The sequence below is a fragment of the Condylura cristata genome, unplaced genomic scaffold, assembly GCF_000260355.1.
Source record: "Condylura cristata isolate star-nosed mole 26May11 unplaced genomic scaffold, ConCri1.0 scaffold00040, whole genome shotgun sequence".
In the NCBI taxonomy this organism is placed as follows: Eukaryota; Metazoa; Chordata; class Mammalia; order Eulipotyphla; family Talpidae; genus Condylura; species Condylura cristata.
Window position 1 is genome coordinate 7,882,330 of NW_004567141.1, and position 18,349 is coordinate 7,900,678.

Below are 18,349 nucleotides of genomic sequence, written 5' to 3' on the forward strand. Positions count from 1 at the left end.
ACACAGCCTATTATTCTTTGTGTACCCCACTAGCCAAGCCAAGAAGTTCTCCATGTCTGAACAGATGTTTGTGCTCTATACCTCTACTGCCTGTCTTTTGCAAAAGAGTCCATGGTGGAGGCCACCTCCTCGAAGCTCTACTTGTCTTCAGAACCCCTGCCTTTATTTATTTATTATAATTTGCCACTTTGCCTATGGCCCTTACCTCATTGTAACTTGTAGTACAATAGAGATAACAGACACATTCCTCATACTTCTCCCCCAAATAGTGAATTATGTGCCATTTTAAAACTGATTCCAACCGATCTTGCTGTACTTCCTACATTACTTCCTACTTTCTTGTGCAGAGGCACTATATAAATGTTGGCCTGAATTGTCTATAAATAAATTAACCTTTACCTATTCCTTCAGATGTAAAAAGGAGCAGAATTTTAAGGGAATACTTAAATAGTGTATGATTAAACAAAGCCTTAGTGAATGTTTATGCTATCATCCTGTTATAGCAGTTCAGGATGCCATCCCAAACAAGACAGACCTGCCCCATGACCTCCTGAAGGCTTGGTACCCTTATCACAGCTCAGAGCAACATGGCATGACTAGGCTATTGACCTCATAGTGTAATATGGGGCTGTTGATCCTACTGTGTGGGTCTTAGTGAATAGAGTATCAGTGCATCTCATGCAGAACTGGTCTTCCAGAGCCTCTTCTAGTACACTTGTAATGACCACTGCCCTGAACATGATTAAAAAACTTGAATTGGGTCAGTTGGAGAAGCCTCATTTGACTTAAGTTATTTTATTATTATTATTTTTTATTCATACAGAACTGGGGTACAGGCCAGACATGTGGAGGCTGAGAGGATTTACCAGAGACAGAGCAGGGAGCAGAACAGGCAGATCGACGAAGTAAAGTACACTGCTGAGGGGAGCCCCAGGCGGGTCAGGAGAGGTCTGCTGTGCCATGCGGATCTCCTTCCCGGCATGGCGGGGATCGAACTCATGCGGAAGTGGCTTAAGCTTCTTAGTGCTTTGCTTTAACCCACTGCGTCACCAGGGAGGGCCCTGACTTAAGTTATTTTTTAGGCTTGTTAATTTTCCTTTATTTAATGAAAATCCTAGACAATATTGTGTTGAAATAACAATCCTCACCCACAAGAACTCACTGGGTAGATATTAAATACTAGATGATAGAACAAACAAGCAGGGATTTGCTAGAGCTATGGAATAAACCTTAAATTCTGTGTTTTTAAACAGTAGTTTACCTGTATGATTTTGTTTGCATTTTGTTGTTTTGTTTTTAAGGCAAAAAACAAATAGTTTGCTGACTTTTCAATAATTTTTTTTTTATCAGAGAAGAGCTGGAGAACCAAGTAAATATTTCCTGCCAATTTGTGTGTACTTGCTTTCTGTTATAAAATCATTCAGGCTGGGTGCACTTCCATGGGGAAGTGCACGGGATTATGGTGATGGCACACGGGTGACTTGGTGATGGGAAACCCGTGGGGATTACAATTGAGATGGGAAAAAAAAATGTACAAAATGATGTAAAAATAAACTGTTATATATATTAAAAAAATCATTCAGGCTCCTGAGAGCAGGAACGTCAGCCTCTGCCTAAGTTATACAAAGGCCTCTTGGAGTGCCAGTTTTACTCATGCCTTGTGAATAAACATTGCAGATCTCCATGCTGTAGGTTATGACAGAGTTCTGTGTCTGCAGTATCTGTGTTGAAGTCCACTAGTGATGTGGGGTTCAGGAAATGCAGGTCGGCTCTGGGATCACTCTCACGAGGTGTGAGTTCCGCTGTGAGTATATTCAGCATACGACAGAGTCCCGGGACTGTTCTTTAATCTCTTCTTTTCTATAACTTTTACTTAGGACTTAGCTTCCGGCTCATCACTGTAACCTGAGTTTGTATACTTGGCAGAAGACTGGGTCATTTCTTTTTCCATAGGAATTATAGACATAATTTTGAAACAATACCTCCCTCTTTGGTTGAGACAGCTTAGTATACTGGTTCCATGGAAATTAAACTTAATAAGAATCATATACAGACATAACTTCTCATGGTAGTAAAAATATACACAGTCTTTTCTCCAAAGTTTGTTATTTTTATTCCAGTCTTTTGAAATGTGGTCACTTAAAGGCAGGGTCTCAACGTCTGTTTCACTCTTTCACAATGGTCTTATACCACTGAAATGGCTTAGTACTTTTGTTGTGTTGCTTAAGTTCCGACTTGGTCGAGCTGAGTTTATCAATTTAGAGCTCTTTGTCTCATAAATTGGGAATACTATTACGTGAAATATAAATTTTACACAATATTAAGTAATTTATCATTTATCTTGTATAATTTCAATAAGAATGTATGTCATTCTGTTTTTCTTTTAAGGAATCTGAGGATTGTAACCAGCTCTCTGGAGTATTGTATGATACTACATCATGAGTGACAGTAAATGTGATAGTCAGTTTTACAGTGTGCAAGTGGCAGACTCAACTTTCACTGTCTTAAAACGTTACCAACAGTTGAAACCAATTGGCTCTGGGGCCCAAGGAATTGTTTGGTAAGTATGGTCTATTTCAATAGTTTGGATTGAGTTTCCTTTGTAATTAAAAGTAATCAGAATTTAGAAAATTGATGATAAAAATACTCTTCTTTGCTATAGGTTTATGAGCTAAACTGAATCAGCCTCTTGCTCTAGTTATATGTAGTCAGATTATAGTACAAACCTCAAATTTAAATAGGTTGTGGTTGTTTTTTTTTCTTTTTTTTTTCGTTTTTTTTTTTTTTCCATTACCCCTATCCTCCCCACCGTCATTATGATAGCAGAGTGATAAGTATGACAGAGAGTTATAACAGAAATTTGGAGTTTTATTCATTTCTTCATCCTGGCCACCTTTCCCCCTCCCCCTTTTACTCCCAATCACTCCTATTCATTTCTAGGCGCCGTCATTGCAGTGCCTTGCCCTTCATTGGCAGGATGAGGCCAGTCAGTGTCATTATCACCCCATGGATTAACCAGGAAGGGATGCTGTGTGAGGGGTTGGGCTGGCCGTCTCTTCCTTGGTGTCTCACTTCAACCATGTGTCCAGCCCAGGACGTCAGAACCGTTGGTCTGACCCTGAACCTTAGTCTCTTGCATGGTAAGACAGTCAGCTGCTGCGACATCACTGGCCAGCTCAAGGTAAAGTTTTTCACATGTTATCAGCACTTCCCAAACTTTTTAATCACTTATTTTTCTGGGCAGAACTTTTTTTTCTTTATTTTTTATTTTTTTTCTTTTTGGATTAATAGAAACAAGATTGTTATTGCATCTAAAAGAAACTGGTAAAGCTAACTATCCAGTGTTTACAACTTATAGGCAGAGGACATTTCAGATAAAAGAACTCTTTTGGATGTTCTAGTTGGGAAGTTTGTTTTTATTTAGAGATCTCACTTTAGGAAATCTTCCTCAGTGGTTTATTATGGATACAGAGTATCAGTAGCATCTCTGTAACCTCTCCTTACAGAAATGTGTTATTGTAGAAATTAGTTGTTTTCTTGGCTTAGGTGGTTGGAGGCCTTAGTTGTAAAGAGGAGGTTACTCTTTGAGTTTCCCAGGTAAATCAATGAGAGAGACGCAACTGTCTGGGAAGAATGCTTATCTTGTGTCTAGAAAACAGTGAACTCAACTTCTAAATGATAGCACACTACATTGGTACCTCAATCCAGTGTTACACGTTTTCAAGTGAGTGAGTGGCTCAAGTAAGAAACTTTGATGCTAATGAAAAGTCCTACTTTTTTTATTTTTGTAATTGGATGCTAATTATCAGATAGTTTGGCAAGACTGAGCTCAAGGACATGTAATAACCACATAAAGGTGCCTACTAGAAATAATAATTACAAAGTAAAAGACTTTGTAAGAGGTAGACTGTCAAAATCAGTGGTTTCATTACAGGGTGGTAAATAAGAGTGTAATATACTGTTTTGCAGAGATTAGCTTTGGTTCCCACTTTGCATACAATACTCTTCATTCTATTTTTTAAAGAAATGTTTGATAGTGAATGTATTGTTTATATGTATTTCTCATTTAAAAATTCCAGATTAGGAATATATGACATTATAATATATGACATTATAAGTTAAACTACCTCTGCCAAAAGTTGTGGTCCAAGCATTCCAGAACAAGTCCATATACCTATGGTCAGTTGAATTTTGAAAAGGGTACCAAGATTATTCAATGGGGAAAGAATAGTGTCTTCAACAAGTGGTGCTAAGACAATTGAATAGCACATGCTTGGACTGCTACATCAAATAATGTAAAAAATTAATTCAGAATGGAAAAATGACTTAAATATGAGAGCTAAAACCACATAAAGCTCTTAGAATAAAACATAGGGTAAATTTATTCATGACAGTGGATTCTCAGAAGTAACACCAGAAGCATAAACAACAAAAGAATAGATAAACTTGAATTCATCAATATTCAGAACTTTTATTCACCAAAGGACATTATCAAGAGAATGAAAAAACAAACCACAAAATATGAGAAAAGCTTTGCATATCTATTAAGAGTTTAGTATAAAGAGTATGTAAAGAGTTCTTATAACTCATTGCAAAAAGACAGTTTTTTAAAAAAGCTTGAGTAGCTATTTCTCCAAAGAAGCAGACGTACAGACAATGCATGTATGAAAAGATTCTCAGTGCTAATCATTTGGAAAATGCAAATCAAAACCACAATAAGTTTCCACTTCACACCTACTGGAATGACCATAATCAGCAAAATGGAAAATAACAAATGTTACCAAGGATGTGAACAACTAGAACTCTTACATGCTGCTGGTGAGAACTTAAAATGGTGTAGCCATTGAGAAATAGTTCTGTAACAAGTTAAACATAAAATTACTGTATGACCTAGTGAATACACTAAAGTATTATCCAGAAGAATTAAGAACAGTTGTCAAAACATAACCTTTTATGTAAATGCACTGCTTATAACAGCTGAAGATAAAACAGCCCATATGTCCATTAGTGGATGAGTGGAAATACAAATTGTACTATATACATACCTGTATATTATTCACTGTTAAAGAAAGAATAAAGCAGTGATATGTACTCTAACATGAATGATCCTCGAAAACATGTCAAGCAAACAAAGCCATTCACAAATGGTCAAATATTTTGAGTCTATAGGAAATAACCCAACCATGTGAATCCATAGAGACAGATGAAGATAACAGGTAAATAGGGTCAAGAGGAAGGAGGGCGAGGATAACAACAGTTTAATGGATATGAGATTTCCTTTTGGGGAACAAAAATCTTTTGGAATTATATAGATATGGTGACTATACATCATTATGAATGTACTAAATGCACTAAATGATTCACTTTAAAGTGTTTTTTTTTATTGATGTGAAACTCAGTAAAAAATATTTTTGGAAAATTACATTGCAAAGTGCCTTAAGCTAAGGATATTTGTCATTTTTTGTTGGATATTTAATTGTTGTATAGTATTTAGCAATATTTTCATGTAATACATAGAATGTGCTGTAATTTTCTCATAGTAGCTTAAGCATACCAGAATTTGAACAGTAATTTCACTAACTGTTATTTTTATTTTAATGATTTTATGACAGTAATATTTGTAGGAGTCACTTTCATCTTACAGAAGGTATGAAGAAAGAATTGTGTACAGGCTAAAAATTAACATCACTCTTAATATAATTTCTTACAAATTCCCATTTTCCATTGTCTGAGTTTTGATTCTAAGGAAAGATCAAAACTGTATTTTGCTTTTTTCTGTTGAAGAAAGATGTGATTAATTTAAACTTAGCAAAGCAGCTCTCAATGAATTTACACATAGATGATAGTTTATCACATGACACTTGTTGTCTGTTGGTTCTTTTACTTTTGTAACCCAAGCCAGTTACCCACTAACAAATATAAATCAGTTTTACTGGCTATATGACAGTTGAGCCTGCATGGTTGGACAGTTGTTTTCTATTATTAATTGCTACTTTCTCACAGAGTTGGCTTCTTGGCTGGAGAGATGGACAACTACTCCCTGTTTTCCTTGAGGCTTTGTGGGCCCACTGAGTTGCAGGAGTGGTTGTACTGGAAGTGATAGTCCTGAGATTTCAGGAAAGAAACTTTCCCCAACATAATTACCCCAGCTGTCTTTTGAGAATTTTTTCTCACTCTGTTTTGCACAGCATCTTGGATATTGACATTATGCTAAGGTCCTCACTAGAAGTACTCTGTACATATGGTACAAAGAGAAGTCTTTTATCATCTTGCTATTTGGTTAGAAGAAGAAATTTATGAAGGGTACTGATCAGATCCTTTCCTTCCCCATCAGTGATGAAAAACCTAAGCATTCCCATCATCAAGCAGTGATTCCAATATCTCCTCTCCAGTGTTCCTCTCCTTTCACCAACTGTATCTCCTGGTTGGATTCTCACAGTGTCCATGTCTTTAAATACTTACTTTGTTTATGAAACCACCCCACCCAGATAATCTCTGAATATGCTTGGAATAGAGCCTTCTCTCTTATTAAATTTTGATTGATATATCCACACTCCATAACTGTAAAGTAATAAATTTGTGTTTCAAACCAATAAATTTGTGGTAATTTGATATAGCAACAATAGGAAACTACTACAGGGAGGGGACATGTGTGTGTTTACATTTTAGATATATAAAATGGTCTAGTAGCAATAATGCATTGTTATAAAACCAATTAATCATCTATTAAAACTAAAGCTTTATAAAGATACAGGAATAGATGTGCAGATAAACCAAAGTGTGGGTAGAACCAGTGACTTTACAGGAAAAGCTGGGACCAGAATAAAATATTCTTTCTCTCAATTATTTTTATAGTTGTCTTTGATTTGATCTGTGTTTTTGTTGTTCATTAATGTTAATAAAATATATTAGGAAATAACTTTTAAAGTGTTTTATCATTTTAAAGTACTCATAAGTATTGACTAAGTTATATAGTAAAATTAAGTAATTGCAAGATTTTGAAGCTCTAGTGGGAAAAATATATGTGCATTCCTCCCACATATCATTATTATGTATGAATATATTTCTTATATATGAATATTTGTCATCTATATATTTAGCTTTTTCTCACACTAAAATCTCAAATTGTTCAACCAACCAGTAAAGTCTGTTGGTTTTATGAGTAGTCCTATTACATGTTTCACTTTTTAAAAAGTACTTATAAGAGCTTAATGTAAGGTGTGCTGGTTACAACTGGAACATGAAATAGTTGGCAGAGCTCTTATTCCTTTTTGCTTCCTCACTCTATATATGCAGGACCATTGGCCTGTTCTTGCATTGTTTTATTTTCTATTAATATAAATAAAAACAGTTTCTAAAACAAAATTCCTATGATGCAGTAGATGATATGGCAAAAGACACAGAAAGGAGAATAGATGTCTAAGTCCAATTTTGTTTGTTCCTTAGTATTTGTTTATGATCTTGGGCATATCTTTGTATCCATGTTGACTTTTGTATTTTCACTTCTAAAATGAGTGATATGTAACTTTTATTTTAAAATAGTTGATCAAATAAACAAAGAGAGCCAGAGCACAGAATTCAGTGGATGAGAGAAATTAACAAGTTTCTGAATAGTAAGTAATGGGAAATGATGCAGGTGAAACAGAGCAGAGGAAGTGAGAATAAATAGATGGGACTTTGCAACAAAGAAGAGAACCTATCAAAAGTAGAACACCAGAGAAGCTATGGATATTGAAGCAGCAAATACAGAGATGAAGATGACAGGTGACTAGAAATAGGGCTATTAAACTATGTGTTATGAAGGAAATGTTGGTTCCCAACATTCTCACCCCGCTCCTCTGCTCAGCATTTGCCCTCGAGAATGAGTAGGTGAGTGAAGTTATTAGGTCAGATTCAAGGAACGACTGAAGTCTAGTGAGAAAAATCCAGGATTTGGAGCTATCTTTCCCTTGAAGGCATTTAAAACTCTTGGAGTGAGCAGGTGAGAGGTTGAATAATGCTTTGAGCCCTCTCAAGTGACATAGTGAACTTCCTTGATTTGAACTGGGGCCCATAAAGGGCTGGATCCTAGAAGTAAGGATAAGCCAGAAGGAGACAACAATCCTTTGAAGGCTCTGCTACTCACCCTCATTCAAACCATCTCATTTGTTGACTCAAATTGCTGGTGCCCCCATGTACTCAGCATATAAATGTAAATTTCTCTAGAGTAAAATAGCATACTGAATATCAAATTATTTCTAGATAGAAAGTAGTTTTGCAATTATAAGGTCCATCAGGTAATCAGGAATAGCTTGGCAATAAGGAGATTAGACAGCATGTACAAGTCCAGCATAAGCAAATGAGCAGTAGGTTGATATTGATGGAGAGATGAAATCTAAAATAAAATGAAAAACTAAATGGAAAGCCTAGAGCTGAAAAACACATAACTGGGATTATGAATTAATAGATGGGTTTAACAGCATTAAGATATAACAAGAGTGAATTAGTGGTCTAAAAGGTTAAAAAAGAAAAACAGAACAAAGCTTGGATAAACAGAAGAGTAGAAAAATTTGAAAAGCTTTAATTTTAATTTTCTATTGCTATATAACAAATTATCACAAACTTAGTTACTTAAAACAACATCCATTTGGCCCTCCCTGGTGGCGCCGTGGGTTAAAGCACAGCACTGAGAATCTAAAGCCGCTTCCTCATGATTCCCACCTGCCCCGGAGGTGAGCACATGGGTGGCAGACCTCTCCTGACCCGCCTGCTGCTCCCCTCAGCAGTGTACTTCGTCGATCTGCCTGTTCTGCTCCCCACTCTGTCTCTGGTGAAGCCTCTCACCACCCCTGAGCCTCTGGCCTGTACCCCAGTTCTGTATGCACAAATAAATAAAAATCTTAAAAAAAAATCCATTTATAACAATCTCACAGTTTACTAAGTCAAGTATCTGATGGACTTGCCTGAGTGCTCAGCATCTCCCAAGACTGTAGCTCTTAACTGGAGGCTCTTGGATAAGAATCTGCCTCCAAACATTCAGGACATTACAGATCCCAATTCATTGCAGCTTTAGGTCTGAGGTCCCTTTCTTTGCTCCCTGCCAGCCAGGGGCCACTTGTTCTTTCTTGTATTACCTCCTCCATTTTCAGAAACAATAGCATGTCCAGTCCTTTCAGAACAAACTCCCCTCTTTTGTTAAATCAATGATATATTTAACTACATTGCAGAACTCGGGGTCAGTATTCAAAAGAATCAACTGCATGCTTAATTAATAGTAGCATATGAGCATATGGAAATGCAGATTTTAAAAGGCTACCATTTTATGTAAGATAAAGCTGAGTATGTGTTTTAGTATATATGTGTGCCTATATAAAACAAACTGAAAGATCTGTGCAAAGGAGCTAAAAAATATTAGGGAAAAGTGAAGAAAATTTAAATTATTGAGGCTATATCTAGTTATGAATTAGATTACTTACTATTATGTAATCTCAATTTTCATACTTTATAGATTGTAATATAAATCTTAGCAGTCTTTTAAAAATACTAGTAGCAAATGAATCTAAAATTTATGTGTAGAACCATAAAAGTTCAAAAATGGTTAAAAAACCATTTAAGAAAAGGGAAAGAAGATGCATTCTGCCAGAGGTGAGATGTGCTGTGAAATTAATGATTAAGATGGTGCAAGAGACAGACAATGGAATAAATAAATAGCTTGGAGATGGAACTATACTGAAAGGGACATGTAGCTTATGATGGTGGCCTTACAGAGCGGTAGGAAAAGACAGTTTTTTAAATGAATGGACATAGGACAATTCCTATAGGAAAAAAGTGAAATTTAACCTCACCTCACATATACAAAAATATTAACCTCAGTTAAATTGCTCTAAATGTATAAAGTAAAACAATAAAGCTATGTGGATAAAATACAGAATTCCTTCATTGTCTTTGAAGTAGGGAAAGACTTCTTTAAAAAAAAAGACATAAAAATCATTCATTATCACAAAATTTAAAACTTCTGTTTGTTAAAAATACAAAGAAAATGTTGATAATGCATAGCGTATAGAAAGATAGATGACTGACAAAAGTCTCTTATTTAGAATATATGAAGAACTAAGATAAAGACGGAGCCAAATAGAAAATATGTTGTCTTGAAGAAGCTATCCAATGACTAAAAATAGTGTAAAGGTACTCAGTGTTGTTTATCAGGGAAATGCAAATTGAAACCATAATAAAATATTATACACTTATGATGGTTAGAAGTTAAACTTGATAATGCCAATGATTGATGAGAATGTTGAGGGTTCTCATATAGCTTTCAGATATGGACTTTTCATGCACTACTTGTAGGCCTGGAAAATGGTAGAATGAACCAGTCTGGAATACTTGACAAGTGATTATATGGTATCTCATTCTTAACTAGCTATCTACAGAAATGCATGCACAGGGGGCCAGAGTCATGTGCAAGACTGTGAGCATGTCTTTTGTAATCCCTTGCCTACCTAAAATAATTGAGTAGCAACATTACATCTTCATGCAAAGAAATATAGCAGTGACACAGAATGATTTAGATGGTGAATGAATATCATAAATTGTCAGAGACAGTTCACAAACCAGGCAAAAATAAACCTTCGGGTCAAGGGACTTAAGGATGAATGTTTAACTGGTAAAAGCAAGGAAGTGATTATTAGAAAAAGTGAGAAGTAGTTAACCTTCAATGGGGGACAGAAAAGATAGTGAATAGCAGGTGTGAAGGAGACTTTTGGGATGCTGACAGAGCATGACTCTGTGTCAAACAGTTGTGCCAAAGACAATAAAGGAAGCAAGGAGCGACTGTCCGATAGAGGCCACCTCACCAGCAAGATTCAGCATTGAAAAATCAGTGACCTGAGAGACAATAGATTTTGTATTTAGAAGAAAAACTCTCAGTCAAATGTGAGGACAGTAAAATCATTTATCTTCGTTGAACTTTCTGAGAAAATTCCTTGAGCATGTATTCCAACAGGAGCATGTTTAATACAAGAAACAGCAGAAGTCAGAATCCTAGGATGACAGTTGTGCAATAGGCCTTTAAAAAACACCAAGAAAAATGTCTCCAAAAATTATGGAATAGATTCTAAGCAAAGGATAATGTAAAAAGCTAGGTGATACACTGTACTAGTGATAGACTTTTTAAAAAAAGATTTATTTATTTATGCATACAGAACCAGAATACAGGCCTAGGGGCAGTGAGAGGATTCACCAGACAGTGGTGAGCAGAACAGGTAGATCGACGAATTACCTGCTGAGGGGAGCAGCGGGCAAGACAGGAGAGGTCTTGTGCCATGTGGGTCAATTCAGGAGAGCGAGGGCTCAAACTTGCACTAAGGTGGCTGCTGCCAGCTTGCAGTGCTGTGCCTTAACCCACTGCACCACCAGGGAGGACCCCACTAGTAATAGACTTTTTAAGGATTTTTCTTTTCTGAAGAAAAGTAAGTTTATTAGAAATTTGTCAGAAGGAAGTAGAAAAATTCATGGTCTAAATATAACACTCAGGATTGAGCAATTGATGGAATGTAAGGCAAGTGAATCCATTTGACCTTGAGGCTGGAAACAATCTCATTCTCTTATGAGTGCCAGCAAGGATCACATTGTCTTAAAATGAAGTGTAATCCCAGCTCTGCAATTAGTAATATTTACATTTTCTATTTTCTAGTTTTAACTTTTAGACATATCCTAAGGATGAAACTTAGAAGGCTTAATAAGATGTTACTTAGAAGACTAAATAAGATGTTACTCAAACTTGACCATTTTCCAGAGTCCAGAGGGAAAAAGAAGGAGGGGCAGTAGAAAGCTAGAGAGAAAGGGGGTGGAATGTAATCATCTCATTTTACATAATGAGGAGTAGTCAAGAGTGTCCTTTGAAAGTTGATGGAACAAGGAGTTTAAGCAAGGGGGAAAAACTAAATATGAGGGCAAAAAACTGGAAGGAGTTGCAGGTTTCAAGGAAGCAACTAATCCTCAGTTTTCATAATGGAGAGTGGGTAGATAATTTCTAAAATTGATCACTGAAATAATGATAAAAGTTAATTTGAAGTTAAGAAGTGACCACCAGAAATCAGAATAATTGAAGGTGTTTGCTACTGAAATTAAGATTTAGGCAAAAGAAAGTATGCATCAGAATAGGTCCATTTGTTTTATTTTGGACAAAAACTTTTGAGGCCAAAAATTTGTTTTCAAATTCTTGAGGCTGAGAAATATTTATAGGTGTAAATAAATATTTGTGTGCCTGTTCATCAATTTATTTCACAAATTGATTTTTAACATTTTGTAACTCTTGAATGTTACATTTCATATAGACATTTCATATAGGTATATATAAATGTATACATAATATAAACTGAATTAAAGAAAAAATACTTCTAAAGCAACTTATGAAGTTTCTAATAATTCTTCACCAAATCCCACAGTGGACAGCCTTCAATTTAAAAACAAGTTAAGTTAGGATTATTTTATAAGAATACTTATTAGGAGTGTTAATAGTGTTAGAAACAGGATAGAATAAATATAACCATATTTTGAATGACTCTTAGGCTCTCAAGAGGTCTTATGCAGCTTTTTTTTAAAGGTTTTAGTTATTTATGCATAAAGAAATGGGGTACAGGCCAGAGGTGCAGGGAGGCGATAGGATTCACCAGAAACAATGAGGAGCAGAATAGGAAGATCTACAAAGTATCCTGCTGAGGGGAGCAGCAAGGAGCAGTGGGGGAGACAGGAGATGCCCATGTGGGTCACCTCCAGGGCCGGGATCAAACTTGCTAGGCCACAGCTTGGCTTCGCTTAGCTCTGCAGTGCAGCGCTCTAACCGGCTAGGCCACCAGGGAGGGCCCTAAGGCAGCTTTTTTTTTTTTTTAAGATTTTTTATTTTTTATTTTTTTTCTTTTTAAAGCACATAGAACTGGGGTACAGGCCAGAGATGCAGGGGCCTGGTGAGAGAATTCACCAGAGACAGAGTGGGGAGTAGAGCAGGCAGACGGATGAAGTATACTGCTGAGGGAAGCAGTGAAGAAACAGGAGAGGTCTGCCCCACCAGGTTGGTCACCTCATGGTCTGGGATTGAACTCCCAATGAAGCAACTGTGGCTAGCTTGCAATGCCGTACTTTAACCCATTGCACCACCAGGAAGGGCCCAAATCTTATGTAACTTTTTTTTTTAAGATTGATTTATTTATGTATACAGACCTGGAGTATGGGCCAGAGGTACAGGGGCAGTGAGAATTCACCAGAGACAGAGTGGGGAGCAGAACAGGCAGACTGAGGAAGTACACTGCTGAAGGGAGCAGCGGGCCCGTCAGAAGAGGTCTGCCACGCCATGTGGTCACCTCCGGGCGGAGATCAAACTCATGCCGAAGTGGCTTTAGCTTCTTAGTGCTGTGCTTTAACCTGCTGCGCCACTTGAGAGGGCCCCTTATATAACTTTTAACCACTAATGAGTAGCAAAAAAATAATAGTACCACCAGTGATACTTTCAGTACCATTTTGGAATCTGAAAAATATTAGGTTACTCAATTTTCATGTCTCTCAATTGGGAGGAAAATGAAATACACGTTTCAGTTAGAAAGTTGGATGTCTTTTCAAAACATAACCTCTAGAAGATTTTATTCATAAGGAGACAGTTTTAGTAGAATTTTATATATATTGTACTATTTTCATTGACACTATATTCATTCCTTACATGAGGAATTTTGTGTCTTAAGGATTTAATGAATGAGCTCAGATGATGGCTGCTGTTTTCTTTTTAGATTCTTCTGGGAAAAAATCCTATCAATCAAAACTTAGATTTACTATATTCTTACGAGCTCACTTATCAACTGTGTCCTTCACTGATATTCCAAAATTCGTTTATATTTTATTCTATAACAATCAATGACTTTTTTAAAACTTACTGACATAAACTGAAGATTTAATGTCTTGTCTGGTCTTACATGCTCTGTAATAAATTATTTGGTTCTGAACATAATAATTGCAACCAATATAAATGAGAAGTCAGTGTGCAAAGAATTTCTGAATCCTCACCAGAGCTGCTGTGGCCATGCCTCTATGGGGGAATTCAACTACCCAGCACTCTCAGTCCTGCCCTTCCTGTACAGATGTATCTTAAGTGGAAACAAGCAGAAATACTTTGTTACTTATTAGAACGATTACTCTCTAAATATACACTTTGTACTGCTATATCTTTCAAAGCATTCTAATAGATTGCTTATATTTCCTAATTATAGTGCTGCTTTTGATACAGTACTTGGGATAAATGTTGCTGTCAAGAAACTAAGCCGTCCATTTCAAAACCAAACTCATGCAAAGAGAGCTTATCGAGAACTTGTCCTCTTAAAATGTGTCAATCATAAAAATGTAAGTTATAGCTATGTTTTCTCTGCATACTTTAATGTTGTCAATGATATGATAATCTGGGAATTTGGAAACAATGAATTTATACTAAGGTAAAGTGGTGATTAAAACAGTGTAGTTACATTTTATTGATAAAATTCTTGGTTGAGGAAATTGCAGTCATTTGGTGTCTTATGATTCTTAGGAGCTTAGGTCACTTAACAGGAACAAGAATGTCAACTGACCCTGAGCCCATTTGGTTTTCACTATTTCTGATTATATAAAAAGTTCACTTAAAAAATTAGAAAATAAATTAACTTTTTGGAAAATACTGTTCTACAAGTAGCTTTTTACCTTGTAATGTGAACCTTACAATTTTAAATAAATGTTATTAGGTAATGTCATGTTAAAATAGCTGTACCTGGCACCTCCACAGATATCAAAGCATTGTAAATTTTAAGGGATTTTAACAGCATGTCTCTAGACAATGAGGTACTCCGGCACAGTGGTGTCCTACTGATCTCTGAGCATTATTTTGAGAACTATTTTGATAACTTTGCCATGTTATAATCATAAATGTAAGTTTGGAAGGGACTGTGTGACCCCTTTTTTTTGGAAGAGGATGAGTATTTAAGATTACATTCAATTTTGTATGGCTCCCTTAATTTTAACATTTATGCTGAATCTACTGTAGAGAGATTAAATATAAAAACTAAGATAGATTCATTCTTTTGAGTCTGGTTTGAGTTTGTTTTAGTTTCTCCAATGCATTTTTTATTTTTTTTATTTATGTAAGAAAAAAATATTTTAATTCAAACAATATAAACATGAAGGCAAAATTCCCTCAATTATACCACCCACTGACTGGTTGGCATTCCTATGCATAAATATACACCCATAAACAAGATCATTTATGTGATAATGAAGCATGTTTTTTTTTTCTATCATGGAATATTCACTAGATCGCATATACATAAATGTGTATAGATATAAATCATTTTAAAATTGCCTTGTAGTGTATTATTCACATAATAAGTTATTTAGTCAATCACCTGTTGTTGGATGTTTAGATTATTTTCAGTTTTTTGCAACTATCAGCAATGCTGCGGTGAACATCCTTATAACATTCATCTTTACATTTGTCCAGGTCAATTTCTTGGCTAGGTTTGCTGGGTCAAAGAATATGCATGCGTCTGGCTTTAGTATATGCTGATAAGTTGATCCTCAAGAATACTGTTAATTTTGCAGTTTAACTAAGGGTCTTTAAAATGTCTTTTACTTCAAAAATCTCCCAGCTCAACATATTGATGATTTTTTGTTTTACCAGTCTGATAGATGATAGCTTGAATTCTTTCCATATATTTATTAATCAACTATTTTTATTTTTTGAGAATTTGTTTGACATTGCCTTAGTGCATTTTCCTTTTGAACTGTTGGTGTCTGCTGTGTGTATTTTTAGAAGAGCTTTATATAGAAAATCTCTCAACCCTACTTCTTTTTCATTTGACCTTATTTACATGGTTTTTGTCATAATGATTTTTTTGTTTAGTTAGTTTTGGTTTAATGTAATTCTAGTTTTCTTGTCATACTTAGAAGAGACCTTTCTATACCAGGATTACATAAGTGCTTGTCCATATTATAATATTTTATGGTTTCTTGTTTTGTATTTCACCCTGTGTTCCATTTTGACTTTATCCTGGTATACAAAACTGAAGTACGGATTCAGTTTTCTTTTTTCCCTGGTAAGCCCACCATCCCATTAAGATAAATAATTCATCTTACTGTGGGTCATTGAAGTGATTAAGAGCTGTTTGATGTTCAATAAGTGGAGCTCATTGAACTATAGCCAGAATGGAGGTCTACGTTGGGATTAGTTCTAGAACCCTCTTGAAGTAAATTTATAATGCTATGAAGCATTTACTCTTTATCATATCAGAAATATAAACTTAGCCTTCATATCTCAAAACCTTTTATAAATTTGTACTTAATATTTAAGTTTTCAGAATTAACATATTGCTTTATTTTGTGTTTTTCCATCCACAGTTTGTTTCTTATGTTAATAGCAATAAAGACATTATGTGTTAAAGTCCCACAGCCCTTACAAGGTGATTTGATTATAAGAGTGATTATTTCCCATTTTTTCAAAGACATGTAGTGGAATGTTTCGGGAAAAGCTCAATAATAAATATTGAGCTCTCCTGTGATTTTTTTTTCTTCAGTTTTAACACATTGTAATGTTATGAGTACTCCTTATAATCAAGTAGAGCTATCTAGCATACCTAGATATAACTATTTTTCTCTTTTCAGATAATAAGTTTGTTAAATGTGTTTACACCACAAAAAACTCTAGAAGAATTTCAAGATGTGTAAGTATCATTTTTATTCAGTAATGTACTATCACCAAAGACTGAAAATTTAGGAAAGAAAGTAAATGTTGGTAGTAGTACATTTTTAATGACATTCTTAACCACTTTTTTCTGTAGAAGAAAAATATGAAGGAAAATGAATACTACATATTCAACTACTTGTGCCTAGTTATCATTTCCATAACAGTTGACAGATAAATGAAAATAATTCCTTAGAATAGATGGTGACATAATCTGCTTTACTGAAATATGAAACTTTTTTTTTCCAGTCCTCTGAAAGTCAGGGTTGTAGGATGAAGGTATCTGCAATTATTATTTGAAATGGTTAATAACCCATTAAATGTTTGGTGTCTTTAGCATACTAAATAGAGGGCCCTCCTTGGTGGCTCAGCGGGTTAAAGCACAACACTGAGAGGCTTAAGCCACTTCCGCATGAGTTTGATCCCCACCTGCCCTGGAGGAGATCCACATGGCCCAGCAGACTTCTCCTGACCCACCCACTGCTCCCCTCCGCAGTGTAATTCGTCAGTCTGCCTTTTCTGCTCCCTACTCTGTCTCTGGTAAATCCTCTCACCCTCCACATCTCTGGCCTGTACCTTAGTTCTGTATGAATAAATAAATAAATCTGAAAAAAATACTAAATAGAATTATCTAACTATGAAATTAAATATTAATTTATAATGTTGAGATACAATGCCCAGCTTCATCCTAAATTTATTGCTGGATTCATTCTTTCTACAAATATTTCATTGGTAACCATGTACTAGGCATTCTTGGACTTGGTATTCCTCTTGACTGAAACAGGTAAAATCCCTCCTAGATACTGCTAGGAAAGCCAGGAAAGATAATCAACATAAGGGACAAGGAAAACAGATCATTCATTAAGGTTCTGCAAGTGCTCCAGAAGAAAAGGACAGTGGATGAGAAGCTCAGAAGTTCTGGATTTTGGGAGTCAGTTTAGATTTGGAGGGTGATTGGGGAGAGACCTTACTGGATTGGTGACAAGACTTTTCAAAAAAGCCTTGAAGGAAGTAAGGGAGGCAGTGCTACAAATATTTGGGGGCAGATAGGCTCAAGATAAAAAGAGTAGGTGTGGAAGGGAGTGAAAGTGGAAACCTTCCTGGTATATCCTAAGAACAACATGAGGCTGCCAGAGGGGACCAGTCAGGAGTGGGCTCAGAGAAGCCAGACACTGTTGGAGCTCTAGCTAGGCCTTTGTAAGGATTTCCTGAATACATTCAACAGGAATGAGTTTACCCAACTTAATTATTTTAATTTATTTATTTATGCATACAGAACTGGGATTCAGGCCAGAGGTGCAGGGACAGTGAGAGGATACACCAGAGACAGAGTGGGGAGCAGAACAGGCCGACTGACGAAGTACACTACTGAGGGGATCAGCGGGCCGGTCAGGAGAAGTCTGCTGCACCATGTGGATCACGTCCCTGGGCAGGGATCGAACTCATGCTGAAGTGACTTTAGCTTCTTAGTGCTGTGCTTTTAACCCACTGCGCCACAAGGGAGGGCCCCCAACTTACATTTTTTTTTTTTTTAAGATTTATTTATTCATACAGAACTGGGGCACAGGCCAGAGATGCGGAGGGTGAGAGGATTCACCAGAGACAGAGTGGGGAGCAGAACAG

General features: G+C 36.0%; 1 protein-coding gene across 4 annotated transcripts in view; it reads left to right on the top strand.

Moving 5' to 3' along the window:
* The first annotated feature begins 2,392 nt into the window (after window positions 1–2,392).
* Window positions 2,393–18,349, top strand: part of MAPK9 (mitogen-activated protein kinase 9) — a 41,335-nt gene continuing 25,378 nt past the window's right edge. For all 4 annotated transcript variants that reach the window (XM_004693877.2, XM_012733347.1, XM_004693878.2 and 1 more), the window contains exons 1-3: window positions 2,393–2,560; window positions 14,235–14,364; window positions 16,648–16,706. In XM_004693877.2, the coding sequence (XP_004693934.1) occupies window positions 2,439–2,560; window positions 14,235–14,364; window positions 16,648–16,706 (311 nt within the window). In that variant the 5' untranslated portion in view covers window positions 2,393–2,438. The remainder of the gene's footprint in view (window positions 2,561–14,234; window positions 14,365–16,647; window positions 16,707–18,349) is intronic.